General features: G+C 42.7%; 1 protein-coding gene across 4 annotated transcripts in view; it reads right to left on the bottom strand.

Moving 5' to 3' along the window:
• Window positions 1-16,298, bottom strand: part of LOC111174638 (histone-arginine methyltransferase CARM1-like) — a 286,474-nt gene that overhangs the window by 94,805 nt on the left and 175,371 nt on the right. For all 4 annotated transcript variants that reach the window (XM_089913251.1, XM_022573594.2, XM_089913253.1 and 1 more), the window contains exon 5: window positions 8,039-8,149. In XM_089913251.1, the coding sequence (XP_089769377.1) occupies window positions 8,039-8,149 (111 nt within the window). The remainder of the gene's footprint in view (window positions 1-8,038; window positions 8,150-16,298) is intronic.

The following is a 16,298-nucleotide window of genomic DNA, read 5'->3' as shown; positions in this document are numbered from 1 at the left end:
CCTTCAAAAACACTGTGGGAAATACATTTTAGGGGCTGTTTCATCCCTGATGTTACAAAACTCCAGTGGTTCTCAACCAGTACTGACAGTTTCTAATTATATATGTGTGGTTATTATGTCATGAGCTCCATGAGGACAGGAACCATGTCTATCTTGTTAGCCATTACAGTGGCTAGCGTAAGACCTGATACGCACTAGGTAATCAACTAAAACAAAATTTTTTTTAATGAATTAGGGTTATGTTAGACCAGGCGTCACCACTACTACCCACAGGCCAATCTGGCCCACGACTTCTTTTTGCATGGCCTGCAAGCTAAGAATGGTTTTTAGATTTTTAAAAGATTAGGAAAAATAAAGAGAAGAATGATATAACTTGACACATGAAAATTAAATAAAATTACATTAAATAAAATTACATTACAGTATTCATCAATAGTTTATTGAAACATTAAAAAAGTAAAAAGGACTAATAAGGAAATTTCAAAATGCAATTTAAACACACACTCTTGAAAAACGTGCTCTGCCTGGCCCCATGCTTCCCACTGTGCCTGGCACTCCTCTTCTATGATATCTGTTCAGTTGATTTGTACAGAGACATGGATGAAATGAGACACCATAATGATACTGCTAATAACCATGACGGTGATAACAATAGCTAGAGCATGTCAGGCACTGTACTAATGCTTATATTGATTTTCTCATTCAATTCTCATAATATCTTCACAAGGGACTATTACTACCTATAATTTTATAGCTGAAGAAAATGAAGTAGAGAAAGATCAGGTAATTTGGGATGGTAGGCAGAATGGCCTTTCAGAAGTGTCTATATCCTACTCCCTGAACACTTGGGAACATGTTACTTTACATGGCAAAAGGACTTTGTAAATGTGACTAAATTAAGGGTCTTGAGATGGAGAGATTATCGTGGATTATCCTAGCGGGCCAATATAATTGCAAGGATCTTTATATGACAGAAGCAGAAGGGTCAGAGTCACAGAAGAAGTGATGATTCAGAAGTAAGAGTGATGCAGCCACCAGCCAAGTAATGTGGGCAGCCTCTAAAAGGCTGGAAAAGGCAGAGAATGGATTCTCCCTTAGAACCCCCAGAAAGGACACAGTTGTGTAACACCTTGATTTTACCCCATAAAACCCATTTCAGTTTTCTGACTTCCAGAACTGTAAGGTAATAAATATGTACTGTTTTAAGCCACTGAGTTTGTGTTAATTTGTTACAGCAGCAATTAGGAAACTAATACACTTGTCAAGGTCACATGGCCATTAGGCCATGGATCAAGGATAAAACCCCACACTGTGTGATTCCAGAACCTGCATCATCAATTCTAATCCTGGCAAAGGTGTTTAGTGCCTCCCCTACTGGAAAGAGAGTACTGCGTGAGGTGAAGAGGCATCAATATTCTCTCCCAAGTTGCCTTCTTGCCTCATCCATCACCAATCCAGCTACAAGAAGGGTTATTTCCTAGGTGGGGTTTTGTGGCAAATGGGGTGGCATTCCACGTGGACTACTTTAAACTGCTCCTCTGTTAAGTGTGTTTCTAGCTGATTTTGCCAATGGAGGAAGGTTTCCTTCTTACATGGCAGACCTATCTGCCTGTTTAAGTGCTTCACAATAGATTTCATTTTTTTTTTTTAATTTATTTTTGGCTGTGATGGGTCTTCGTTGCTGCGTGCAGGCTTTCTCTAGTTGCGGTGAGCCGGGGTTACTCTTCGTTGCAGTGCATGGGCTTCTTATTGCAGTGGCTTCTCTTGTTGCAGAGCACGGGCTCTAGGAGCGCAGGCTTCGTAGTTGTGGCACGCAGGCTCAGTAGTTGTGCCTCATGGGCTCTAGAGCACAGGCTCAGTAGTTGTGACACACGGGCTTAGTTGCTCTGCGGCATGTGGGATCTTCCCGGACCAAGAATCGAACCCGTGTCCGCTGCACTGGCAGGTGGATTCTTAACCACTGCGCCACCAGGGAAGTCCCCACAATAGATTTCTTCAGAAGAAAAATATGTTTTTCCTCCTGGCTCCTGTATGAACTATCTACAGGGGTAAGTGCTCCAGCTTCTAGACAAACACATTCATCTCTTCACCTCCAAAGACACCACTAGTCACTGCTTACCTGGATGCTGAAGAAGGAGGTGGCACTGAAGGACTGGGTCTCATGAGCCATGTCCCATCCTCATGACCTAACTTCTCCAAGGTTCTTCCTCATCTGTAACGTGGAGATGATATTATCTGCTCCAAGCACCTCAAAAACTCTTCCTGAAGAACTATGAGTTTATAGATGTGGAAATGCAACCTAAATTCTAAAACTTCAACTATGCAAAATGTGTATTATTATTTCCTTAACAGATTAGCTATTGCCACCTTTTAACTTTATTGTCAGTTCAAAAACAAAGAAGTGTTGATGGGCTGGATGGAATTTTGTGACTCAGGCTTTTGGTGTCTGTGGGAGAGTGACAATGGAGAAGTTAGCTATTGGAGACACTAAAGAAATTAGAGAAAAATACTAGCTCAAAGGATAAACTCACATTAGAAAACTTCGAAGTATACAGTCTTTCTAGTGTTCAAGATTAAAAATTAGAAGTACCTTTTCAACAAATGGCCTTCAAAGCATTTGTGAAGAGATTATCAACATATTTAACGTGAGGAATCCCATAAAAATCCAAGAGTTTTTTAAAAATCTCATTGTTGGCTGTAAGAGGTGAAAAAGGAGAAGAGGAGCGTTTCATTTCTCTTCATCCTTAAGGATTCAAGTCAAATTGCAACTCTTCTCTGATGGTTCCGTAACCAGCCCAGCTGATGGGAATTGTTCCTTGCGGTGATATTTCTCGTCTCTGCCATTCAGATGCACTTGGCATTCACTGTCCTATGGTAAGAATCTCACTTGTGTGAAATCCAATTGGATGACAAACTACTTGAGGGGAGAAATCACATCTTATATGTACTTTGTGTCCTCACAGACCTTAGAATAGTACAAAGCACATCAGATCAGATGATGGACTGAGTTTCTAGAAAACTGTTGCCCACCCCTAAAGCACACATAACAAATTTACCCTGTGGCCTTGCCTGTGCTTTTAGTGTCATCCCATTTGCTCCACCAATTCAACCCTCTTCCTTGATTTACTATTATATCTTTATTCTCCATCAGCTTCCTGTCTATAGATCAAAGCTAGGATTCTGCATCTTGATTTTGTAGTACTTGCTGTGGCGTACCATAAAGATCCTTCAGGACCAAGGCATCATTCTCCCAGCTGCTGAAAACGTTGGCAGATGAAGCCTCTCAGCTGAATTGTGGTCTACGAACTTCCCTCGGCCCAAGACAGCCACCTTACCCAAAGTTACACTCCTTCCTGAGGAAGTGTATATTTAAAAATGTGAAATATAAAGGCCCTTGCCTCAGGTGGTTCAACTCTGATGGGTTTCCCCAGCTCAAGAATTCCCTGTGGGATTGCCTGAGCCCTTTATTCCAACTACCTTTCAGCTTAACCCTTCTACCCAATTCTATCTTATTTCCTTCATAGGTCAGGTTCCTGAGAGCCTTCTGCAATAAACTTCCTGCATGCAAATCTGTGCATTAGAGTCTGTTTCCTAGGGAACCTGTTCTATGCCAGATCTTACACATAAATAAGGGAAAGATAAACAATGCCCAGAGCAAGAGGGATTGGGGAGGGCTGCCTCACCTAACATCAAACCAGTCTGACCTGGCCATGGCTGCCAATACCTGGCAGGGAACACAGCCACCAGCCTGGCCATCACATGCCAGAAAAGTGATGTATGGCCACCTGTGTCCTCTTCATCAGTGCTACCCACTAGAACTTCCTTTGATGAGGGACATATTCTGTATTTCCACTGTTCAATATGACAGCCACTAGCTACTTGTGGCTACTGAGCACTTGAAAGGCAGCTCGTGCGACTAGGAAATTTAATTTGGACGAAGTGAGAGAGTGGCATGGACATATATACACTACAAAATGTAAAACAGATAGCTAGTGGGAAGCAGCCACATAGCACAGGGAGATGAGCCGGTGCTTTGTGCCCACCTAGAGGGGTGGGATAGGGAGGGTGGGAGGGAGACGCAAGAGGGAGGAGATATGGGAATATGTGTATACATATAGCTGATTCACTTTGTTATACAGCAGAAAGTAACACAACATTGTAAAGCAATTATATTACAATAAAGATATTTTAAAAATTAGTTTATATTTACATGTAAAGAGCCACACGTCTAGTGGCTACCATATTGGACAGAGCAGCCCTAGATTATGAATCCAGCGGGTCTAGAAAGGCAGCGTCACAATAGCTCCAATTCCACCTGCCTTTACTTCCACCACCCATGACGTAGAAATACTTGGTCTGACTCCTTAGAAGTCTTCCTAATGAAGCATATATAGGAACTGTGTGCTAGTAAAGTCTAATTGTTAAGTGGTCCAATAATTAAGAACATTGTTAAATCTAAGAGCCAGAGAGCTTTGCTGTAAGTTTAAATTGACTACAACACATAAACCTATTCATGATTGCTTACCCTCATAGTCTTTTAATCTCCTGGCCCTTCAAGGAATTTATCATCTATATGGAGACACATGACATGCATTCGTGCACAATTTTAAGTTAAGAAACAGCCTCTCCTCGACTATATATATATATATATATATATATAAAATATATATATATTATATATATATGTATAAATTGGATTAATGCCTTTTTTCCCCATTTGGTCTGTATGATCTGAGGGCTGCAGCTTTATGCTTCATAATAAGAAAAGAAAAAAAGAGCAAGAGATAGCTGCCCTTTAGAGGTGGGCAGGCTCATGGGTTGGGAACCCACGGGAGATCTTTAGTTCTGCCCTGTTCCTTGGACAAGAATGATCTCTTGTTACTAACCCAGAAATGTCAGATGTGGCCCAGGGTGAAAGCATATGGCTGTACCTGGGCAGGTTCATGACCATCCTGCAAAAAATGACTAAATGTGCATGCCCTGCAGACAAGGAGTCATTTGCATCATCTCGTCATCTGAGGTCAGCCCTTACAAAATCAGTTTGAGCCACTGAATGCGACTGAAACTGAATTCTATGCAAGCTGAAAACGTTGTTTACTTAAAGCCCAGAAGCCTTTCATGAGAAGAATCCACGGACAGGAAATGGTAGTTAAATTTATACATTTTTCTTTCTTGTTACAATTTTATATTTTCTGAGCAATTTAATGAAGACTCCAGAGAAAAGAATTAAATGTCTGCTGGTTCAATTACCAAATAATGAAAAGGTGGAAAGTAGCACCATGTACTGTGTGCCGAGAGGCTACTGAGGCCGATTCTTGGAGTGAAAATCTTTTGTGTGCTGCTTACACTCTCCTTTGCCACCCACAAATTGTACAGACGAGTGTCAGCAGAAGCAGCAGAAACCAAGAGCTGGTGCAGATCATCCTCTGCAAGGGTGAAAGGCCTGGCCCACGGGGGGACATCTCATGACACCCATGGCAACAGCCAGGAGCGCGGCGGAAGCCATGGTTTCCATCAGGAGGGACCAGGCTGTCCTTAAAGCCATGCTTTGAGAAGATTCTTACCATCCCTGGCCCTGAATGCATGCTTTTCTTTTTTTTTTTTTTTTTTTTTTTTTTTTTTTTTTTGCAGTACGCGGGCCTCTCACTGTTGTGGCCTCTCCCGCTGCGGAGCACAGGCTCCGGACGCACAGGCTCAGCGGCCATGGCTCACGGGCCCAGCCGCTCCGCGGCATGTGGGATCCTCCCGGACCGGAGCACGAACCCGTATCCCCTGCATCGGCAGGCGGACTCTCAACAACTGTGCCACCAGGGAAGCCCTTCCTCTTTTCTTATTTAGAATTCCACATTTAAATCTTATTTAGAACTCCATAAAGAGAAAAAGTGAGGTACAAAACTGGGTGAAGACATTTTTCACATGTATAACTGAATAGAATTAATATCGAGAATACAGAAATCATTTCTACAAATGAATTAGAGTTAGTATAACAATTCAAAAGAAAAACTGTCAAAAAAATTGGAACAGGTATTTCACAGAAGAGAAAGTACAAATGGCCAAACACTGTGCAAAGATACTCAAAGTCATTAGTGAGTAGAAAATACAAATTAAAACCACAATTATGTAATAAACACCAGATTGGCAAGAATTCCAAAGCCTGACAATATCAAGTGTTGACAAAGTTGGAGAACAATGGCACTCTCGTTAACTGCTGCAGGGAGTAAAAATTGGAACCACCACTTTGGAAAACAATTTGACATCACAGAACAGAGGTGAAGGTATACATGCCCTATTACCCAACAATTCTACTCTTGGGTATATACTGAGAAACTCCAGCATAGATGCAGTGGGGAGTGTGTATAAGAATATTCATAAAAATACTTTTATAATGGAAGCCATCCAAAGTCCGTCAACAGCTCAGTGCACTGAGCGTTTCATATAATAGAACACTATCCAGCACTGAAGAGGAATAAACAATGGCTGTATGCATCAACAAAATGACCCTCAGGAGCATCATGCTGGGTGAAAAAAGCAAATTATAGGATACATACATTACGATTCCATTTATGGAAAGTTCATAAAGGATATGTTTTTAGGGACAGAAACATATGCGGTAAAACTATAAAGAACAGTGAGAACGTGATTAACAAAATTTCAAGATAGTGGTTACCTCTATTTAGGGCAGAAAAGAGACGTGATCAAGACAAGACATATGAACCTTTAATGGAAATGCTAATGGCCTATCTCTTAAAAGACATAGTTGGGACTTCCCTGGCTGTCCAGTGGTTAAGACTCAACATTTCCACTGCAGGGGACATGGGTTTGATCCCTGGTGAGGGAACTAAGATCCTGCAAGCCACGTGGCATGGCCAAAAAAAAAAGACGTAGTGGACACACATTCATTGTATTGTTATTCTTGACACATTTTACAAATGTACACATTTTTCAAATATTAAAATGTACACATTTTACAAATATTCTTTTGTGTGCACCTAATAGTTAATAAAAATGACTCTTAAGAATTGGTACGTAAGCAAATGACCAAAAATATTTTATCCAAGACTTGTTGGAAGAAGAGAGTGTAAGAACATGCCAGGCATCAGGCCCTGGCAGTCTTTCCTTCCGAACATGCCATACTGTCTACTGGTCTCTGGCCCCTTCTGGGTCATTCAATCCAAACCCAACCATCACTCAGAGCTAGCACTTGTCCCAGGTCGGAGGAAAGTTTCAGGATGCTCCTCAGAAGCAGCAGCCAGGCTTCCCTCTCTATCTGCCATTCTATCCCTCATTTAAATGCAGGCCTCCTCCAGGTGTGGATGACAAGCACATTACCCTGTGCGTGCGCGTGCACACACACATCCAGCTCTGCAGCTTGACTGGGTTGTTATTACATCCAAATATTACTGAAAGCTATTATTACTTGACCCTTGACTTATTCTCCAATATTTGTACACATTTTATGAGGATAATGGAGTACCATATTTAAAACAAAGCATCTCCCTGTCCTCTAATCAAAACCTGAAATCTGGAAAAGAAGCACAGACATCTGCCCATGGTCCAACTACAATCAGGTAGCAACAGTCCCTTAAACCAAAATTGAACTTTAAAGTGAGTGGTGCATGAGGGCCCAGGGTTCAAGTCCCTGTCCAGGCGCCAAGAATAAATAAATAAAGAGAATAAAGTGAGTGGTGCAGTTATTGTCAGTACAGCATTTAAGAAAAAAAATAAACCTAGCTCCAGGGATGCCTGACTCCTCACCTCAGTAGGTCATTAAAGATAAGACAGCATTCATCTCCCCCAGGCCCAAGAAAGTTCTGTTATAATTTTAGTATCGTGAAGAAATTTTTAAAATAATTGTTTTCATATCAATCACTACAGTGAAGGTGGGCTCTTTCAGGAGTAACATCCCAACAAGAAAAAAAAATCAGACTGGTAAAACAAAAAGTCTTCTAAAATGACCTACGTGAAAGGTCCATCACTTAGTCCCCTGAAGTTTACTGAAGGCCTAGTTAGTAATTGCTGTAAAAATACAACCACTTACCTCAGCATATTGTGCTACTGAACTGGCCTCAACTGCATAGACTCTCCGAGCTCCGGCCTGTACAGCAAAAAATGACAGTATTCCTGATCCACAGCCAACATCTAGAACAACCTGGAAGGAAAGGAAAATACAAAAAAGGGGTGAAAACACAAACTGGAGCTTAGCTGTTGGCACCATGCCAAGTTTGGGCATTGTGATCAAAGTACTAGCTTTGATTTTTACAAGTGGTCTTACCTTGGCCAAGTTATGAATCTCTGTGAGACTTCTTTTTCTCCTATGTTAAATGGGGTTAATAATACCCACCTTTTAAGGTTTACTGTGGGGATTAGTATGAAGTGTATACAAAGTGCTTAGTGTATAATTGGTGTTTTTCAAATGATTGTTATTATTACTACAGTTTCTTTGTAACATGGTTTACTTTTAGGATGTTTAGGGCCAAGAAAAGTAGTGGGTCATGAATGAATTTGCTTACCCTACCCTGTCAGCATGAACAAAATGAAAACTGTCTCAAATAATGTTTAGCATTATATACATATATACATATGTATATGCATATTATATGTATATGTGTGTGTATATATATTCAGGAAAAATTGAAGACAGTCTTTAAAAATCCAAAAGTGAGATATGTGCTTCTTTTTTTTAGGCCCCCTCCAAAAAGTTGGGGAGGTTTATATGGAGGGTAGGAGGGTATTAAGACAGTGGACACATAGAATTTACAGAAACTTCTATTCTCTGTGTTCAGACCTAGGACTTCAATCAGAAAGACCACCATTCACTGGCACAAAGGGACCAGCCAACATTTGGACCTGCATGCTGCGAGGAAGAGAAGGACAGTATGGATTGGGGCCCTGGCCCCAGGCACAGCTGAAGCTGAGGTCTGAAGCTCAGTCTGATCACTGAAATCTCAGGCTCCTGTATTTCTGTCTCATCAGTGACTTTTATTCTTAGCATCTTTTAGCACTAGCTTTGAGCAAGGCATTTCACTTGGCTCTAAATCCTCACAACAAATGTACGAATAGATAGCATTATGATGGCCACTTGTGAGATGACAAACTGAAAATCAGAGACACTGAATGAGCCCAAGTTCACCTAGCAGTAAGTAGGGGAGCCAGGAGTTGAATCTGGGCACTTCTGCCTTCCAAGCTCATGTTCTATAAAATCACATGTTGATTATTTAATTTCACTTTTATAAATCTGATATTTTAACCCAGCAATACCAATAGGCAATGAATGACAAGGAAACAAAGTATTACTTTTTTCAGGAAAATTTATAATAGTTTTTTTTTTTTTACTTTGATAGTAGGAAAATTTTTCCAAAAAATAGGAAATATCAGAGGTTGTGCATGTGCGTATCTGTGTTTTAACTGCAGTACCACACTGTGCTGGCACAGATACGGTGCCATTATTCTAAGAGAACATGCTGTTAGTGACGGGTTCACGGTGCTCACTCATATTAATCCTAGAGCTGTGGCTGTATTCCATATGGTCTCCTCGGGTTTGGATAATTAGGAGCATTACTAATTTAAAATGTCACCCAGTCTCTGGAATTTGCTGTCAGGCTGTCTATACTTTTAGAAATACCACCATTCACTTCTCCTCATCCTCCCTAGGAAATACTTCATCTTCACATGGTCCTGGGTTTATTGCGAGAACACCCATGACAGCTGTCTAGAGAGAGGAGGCTGTAGGTTGGAGAGTGCAATCCATGGCCCCCTAAAAAGATGCACCATATCCAGAAGAACCTTTCCAGAGCGTTCTTCAATGAAAAATATAATAGGACTTCCCTAGTGGCGCAGTGGTTAAGAAGCCGCCTGCCAATGCAGGGGACATGAGTTCGAGCCCTGGTCCGGGAGGATCCCACATTCCGCAGAGCGGCTGAGCCCGTGTGCCACAACTATTGAGCCTGTGCTCTAGAGCTAGCGAGCCACAACTGCTGAGCCCGCGTGCCACAACTACTGAAGCCCACACGCCTAGAGCCTGTGCTCCACAACAAGAGAAGCCCCCGCAATGAGAAGTCCCCGCTCGCTGCAACTGGAGAAAGCCCGTGCAGAGCAACGAAGACCCAATGCAGCCAAAAATAAATGAATAAATAAATAAATTTTAAAATATAATACCTTAGATACTATGCTCAGTTCAAAATATGGATACAAAATTAAGATACAATAGAAATTGCACCTGCTTGCTCTGGTGACAGTCGTCCTAGAAATGTGTGAAGGGAACACTTTGTCTCTTTTATTAGGGTGTCATGAAGCACATCTTAGAGCAGTGTTTTTCACTTCTCTTGACCCTGCAGACTAAAAACCAAAGAAACATTTTACCACTGGGAGAGAGACAGCAGACAGAGAGAACAGGGAGAGAGAGAAAAATTCAGAGATGGGAGGGAGGCTGATAAGGTTCAGCTTTTTGCCAAATTAGGCCTTTTGGTAGGAAGATGCATTGACAGGCCCAGACCCTACCTAGAGAAGAGCCGAAAAATTATGAACTGTTGTCCAAATACCTTATTTCAATAACGAATTTCAAGGCAAAACAACCTTATTCATTTGGCTATTTCAAAACAGAGCATAGCCCTTGAAAAAGAATCTGATCTTTTGCTAGCATTACCCAGATAATGCCATCTGTTTCCCGCTTGTGTGTATATTTAAAAAGTTAACAAGTGAATTTTCAGTCTGGGGCCTGTAGGAGAGGGAGAAGAGAGGGAGGGACATTTTGCCCTGTCTATGTAAGCCATGAAACGTTGGAAACAAAGCTGAGGAAGGCTGAGAATTCATTCTCTGGTGAAAAACAAACAAGTCCAAGCAAGTATTTAGGCTCTAATGGAAACACACTCTTTCAGCCCTTTCCAGCTGGGGTTTCCCAGGTTAGGAGAAGACAGGACATAATTATGTTACACCGTCTTATTTGGCACCTCAGGAAGCCTTGGAGCTGCCTCTAATCACCTTTTCTTGTCCTCACAGAAGATTATATTGAGCCCATGTTTTATTCTACCATTGGTAGGCCATCACAGAACTGGGTATGTTTGAGGACCTTGGCAGACATTAAGTTATACTTTCTTATCCTAGGGAAAAGTATCTCACCTCAGACAGAGGCAAAAAGAGAGTAATAAAATCCTCTTCCATGTGTAAAGCAGTTTCCAGTCTCCAAAGGACGTTCCCCAGACACTACCTATTTGATCCTCATGCCCCGCTGGGATGGAGAGTACATAGTTAGGTCCCCGTTATACTGAGAAGGAAACAGGCTTGGAGAGACTGTTTCCAGCCCAAGGTAACGCTACTGGTAAAGGGCAGAGCTGAATGAGTACCCAGTGCTCGGCTGTCTGTAGCACCATGGCCATCCTTCTGTGCAGCAAAAGATGGGAGGAAAGGGTGGACTGTGAAGAGATGTAAATCTGACCACACCACACTCTAAACACTTCCGATGGCTCCACGCTATTGGCCTCTGGCTGGGATCGCCCAAGAGAAAAGACAACAGGAGGTCAGAGGGAGTGAGGACAGTGCTGTCAGAAGACTTATTCTCCTGGCTTCCTCCCGCCCAGGTCTCCATGGACTGGCTGTGTCCCCTCTACCAAAGGCCACAGCCCTTGCTGGGCTTCCATCTCTTAGAGCTATGACTATTCTCTCAGGTTTCCAGTAACCTCCCCTTCCCCCTCCCCCTTTAGGTCAAGGGGTGATAACAGGTCCCCAACTCTTGGTAGTGCCAGGGCGCTTCACTGTACCGTGTTGGTTCCCTGTACTCTGCCCACGTCATTGTAAATGGTCCTGTTATTTAACTCTTCTAAAACACCTTGTCGGGTGTGCCTTGCCTCTCCTGCAGGAACCCTGGCTGATACCTCAACTCATCCTTCAGATCTCAAACAGCTCTCCCTCAGGGAAGACTTCCTTAGCCTTTGCTCCCCTCCCAGGCTAAGTAAAGTCCTCCAGCTCTACGCTTTCTTTTTTTTTTTTTTTTTTTTTTTGGCAGTACGCGGGCCTCTCCCGTTGTGGAGCACAGGCTCTGGACGCGCAGGCTCAGCGGCCATGGCTCACGGGCCCAGCCGCTCTGCGGCGTGTGGGATCTTCCCGGACTGGGGCACGAACCCGTGTCCCCTGCATCGGCAGGCACACTCTCAACCACTGCGCCACCAGGGAAGCCCCAGCTCTACGCTTTCTTATCATCACTTACTCAAACCCTTCCTTCATAACATTCATCACAGTTATAATTTTTCATTCAAAGAGGGATTATTTGATTAATTTCTGCTCCCTCCCCTTCATTAACGGAGAGACCTCTATCTGCTTCTTGGTCACTACTGAATCCCTGATATAGCATGGGGTCTGACACACAGTAAAAACACTCACTAAATCTTTGTTAAACAAACTGAATAATAAAAATGTGTCTCACTACCACAGATAGGGAACAGATTCATGATCCAAAAGATACAGCGCGAATCTGTTACCTCCCTAAGAAAGTACCTTCTACCAGCGTAACGTATCCTCTTCAATCTTGTGCTCTTAAGCATCCTTCAAAGGATGACTTTCTTTGGACATTGTCATATTGTCATTACATTACAATCCAGTTAGCTCTGGTATACAATGTTCCTCTAGAGAGAGAATTCATCCTCAGCTTCCCCTGGATACACAGGCACTAACTATAAAAATGGCTAATTTGGGGCTTATATGGGGCAGCACCAGAAAATGGTATGAAATTCTTGTCAGGACTAATGGGGAAAAGTCAACAATTGATCCATGTAACAGTGGCCAAAAGTTCTGTGAATTTATTTGTAAATAAAATTTTTGAAGTATTAAAAATATAAGGTCATTTTGCCTGTACAGATGATTTTAATTACATGCTCTTATGGCTTCCTAGGCAAAGAAATCCTGCAAAAATGTCTGAACAGGTCTAACAAGCCCCAAGAGGATTCAAAGCTATTTATTTGGATTCACTAGGTTAAAATTAACAAAGAACATCCAGGTCCTTAAGAAAACATGAAACAAAACTACCCTTGACTAATAAAGTAAAAATAAATATGTACCATTATTTTTATACTTATTATGTACTATGCTTGCTTAGTACTTTTACCTTATTTACTCATGATGACAACTATCTAATGTGGGTACCATTATTTTCTCCATGTTGCACATAAAGAGACTGAGAATCAGATGGAGTTGAAGTCATACACTTAATAAATGGCAGAGGGCTTCCCTGGTGGCACAGTGGTTGAGAGTCCACCTGCCGATTCAGGGGATGCGGGCTCGTGCCCCAGCCCGGGAAGATCCCACATGCCACGGAGCGGCTGGGCCGGTGAGCCATGGCTGCTAAGCCTGCGCGTCTGGAGCCTGTGCTCCGCAGCGGGAGAGGCCACAACAGTGAGAGGCCCGCGTACCGCAAAAAATAAAATAAAATAAAATAAAATAAAATAAATGGCAGAGATGAGATAAAAACAAACGTACCTAGTTGAAACCCTATGCTCTTAGATACTCCCTTCATTTTCAATTCTATTTTCTGTGTTGTTCAGGCTACAGTAATGTTTGTCCTATTTAGCCTTCTTTTCACCCTACAGTTTTATAACTGTCTTCCAATACTGAGGTCCTGATTATCCCACACTCAATTCTTCCAGTTATGCCATTTATTATTTATTCATTCTTTCTTTATTTGCTTGAGCATATCAACGGCTGCTCTGAATTGCAATACCCCAACTGTCATTTCTGTATGCCTTATACTCCGAAATTGTGTCCTACCCACTTGGCACTTCCACAGCCATTGCTGCTTCTTCCAGCCATTATTTTATTATATCTGTAGATATCTCCACTGAATCACCCCAAGTTACAAGTACCCCATGCTCTTCCATTGTCATGTACTTTATCATCATAGTTACCTGCCGTGGGCTCCCTACCCCACAGACTGCGCCCAACTATTCCAACATCCAAATTGTTGACCAACAGGGTGACTGAACAGCTTCCAAGCAGAAACAGAATGAGAGAACTACACAGCCTTTTGCAGTCCATCACATCTCTTCCTCTAGGGTTTGTCAAAGAAGGAAAATTCCAAATCACTTCAAGAGTTGCAGAAGACATCCCTTGATGGCCTTGGCAGCTTAGGCTTAAATCTTGTTCAGATAATTAGAACTTTCTCTACGGCAGAAGAATTCTGCTGTGATAGCTCCCCATAAGACAGAACTCTGCATCTCTGTGCAGTGAAACTTGCTTTCAACAAAAGGGTTGCCTGTATTTAAATAATGAATAAATAATACTTATGAGCACCCTTGTTTCATTCCACCTGGTCTTCTGGCAGAGGATAAACCCTTCACCAATCTTTTAACCACCCTTTCACCAGTTCTCCAACTATTTTTCTCTATTATTACAGAAAATACAAAGATGCTAATCACTCCTACCTTCTCTCTCCATGATTAACCCCCTTCATATGCTGCCAATAGACTCAGACTAGCTCACTCAGCTCTAAACCCTCAGGCACTCAATCATTCATCAGACATCAAAAGTGCCTTCTATTACCCATTGTGCCAAATGCTGCTAGATGCTGGGAATGCAAAGATGAAAATAACGTGACTGCCTAGTAGGAAGAAGCATAATGATGTGTTACAGTGGCAAGGATAGTATTACATAATGGACCCAGTCAAACTATGAAGGAGGATTAGTCTACTCTACCAAGGATTCTGGAAAGACTTCACTGAGATGACCCGAGGAGTGAAAATCAAGAGGTAAGTCTACGTGTGCCATCTGAATGGAGGGGGTGGCAAGAGCTCCAGACTGAGAGCAGTCTAAACAAAGGCACCCAAGAATGGTAGAGCCAGTCATGTCTGGGAGGCAGCAAATCTTCTCAGGAGCATGATGCGTGTGTTAGAGGTACAAGTGGGGGGCATGGTTGAGAAATTAACATGGCAAGAGCAAAAGCTGATGCTTGCTTGTAGATGGTCTTGTATACGACACTAAGAGCTTGGACTTAATCCTTAAGCAAAGAAGGATCACAGAAGAGTTTTCAGTGGAAGAATTATTTCCTAGTTGTGTTTCAGCAGCATCATAGTGGTGGCGTGGACTGGAGGGCACAGGATCAGAGGGTGCAGTGCAGACACTGGTGGTTCCGAATTAATATCAGTCCTTTCTTACTTCCTATCAGAACCTCACTTTATTGAGTATTTATCCTCCTCTGTGTGGTTAACCATCCCCAGTCCCAGGGAGGGGATCCTGATTGGTCCAGGGCAATCGTAAGTGGTTCCGTTTCTCTTGCCAGTGATCACTACACTTGCGTGTGTGATAAAATGTTAATGAGACCTGAGGGGAAGTCTGTTGGGAGCTACTGGAAAGGTTTTCCCCCTTCTAAGACAGACGTAAGAAAGATGCTTCTTCTTTCTTGGACGTGGTTAAATTGAAATGTGATGCTCAGAGAAAATGAATTAAAACACCTCAGAATCACACTACCTCCAACATTTTAGCCAATTTAAGTAGGGATTTCCTCCTGCTGGAGGCCAAAGCTATCTTAACTGGGACAAGTAGGGAAACTAATCGGAAAACACTTGCAATCCTCCAGGAAAGCTATAGTAACAATGAGAATGAAGAATCAGCTGTGGGACAAAGGGGAAGAGGAGTTGCAAAAATGCTGGATTAAAAGAAGCTAAAGAATTTGGAAACTGGAAAGGAAAAGAAAAAGTCTAGCCTGACTCCCAGGTTCCTGGCTTGGGGGATATTTATAACACCTTCAGTTTTTGTAGCATGCCAGAATGGAACGCTCGCCTTGCTGGCCGGCCAGAGTGGCCCTAGGAATTGCTTGTACTGGTCTTTGAAACATGGAGCTGAGTTTCACTGCTGCTGCTACAGCTGAAGGAGTTTGCTGCGGAGGCTTCTCCTGTTCCCTCACATTGCTCACGGGTACAATGAAACAGTGCCCACCTCACTCACACCACATGCACTTTGTCCCTTGCCTCCTACCGCAGTGCCCTTGTCCCAGCTGAGGCATGAGGCAGGCACAACAGTACCCACTTGGCACGCATGCACGTGCACCATGAAGAGTAGGGAGTTAACACCCTGCGGGGGCGTGCTCCACCAGTGGGAGATGGCAGCCAATGGAGAAGTCATTCTCCTTTTCTCCTCCAATGAACTGTTTGAAGACAGAGTGGCTTCATATGACCTCCCTGATGATGTCCAGTGACACCGAGTGATCAGTCTCTCATCGAGCTGTGGCAAGCTCAGTAACACCCTCCCTCACACCTGCTCTCCCCCCGTCTGCTCTGCCTCTCTCCTGCTCCACTGAGATTGCCCTCCCTAAGAAAATA

The sequence above is a fragment of the Delphinapterus leucas genome, chromosome 6 (assembly GCF_059928025.1).
Source record: "Delphinapterus leucas isolate spDelLeu-1000000601 "Yukka" chromosome 6, BTC_Dleu_Yukka2, whole genome shotgun sequence".
NCBI classification, from domain to species: domain Eukaryota; kingdom Metazoa; phylum Chordata; class Mammalia; order Artiodactyla; family Monodontidae; genus Delphinapterus; species Delphinapterus leucas.
This window is presented reverse-complemented; position numbering and strand designations above follow the sequence as displayed.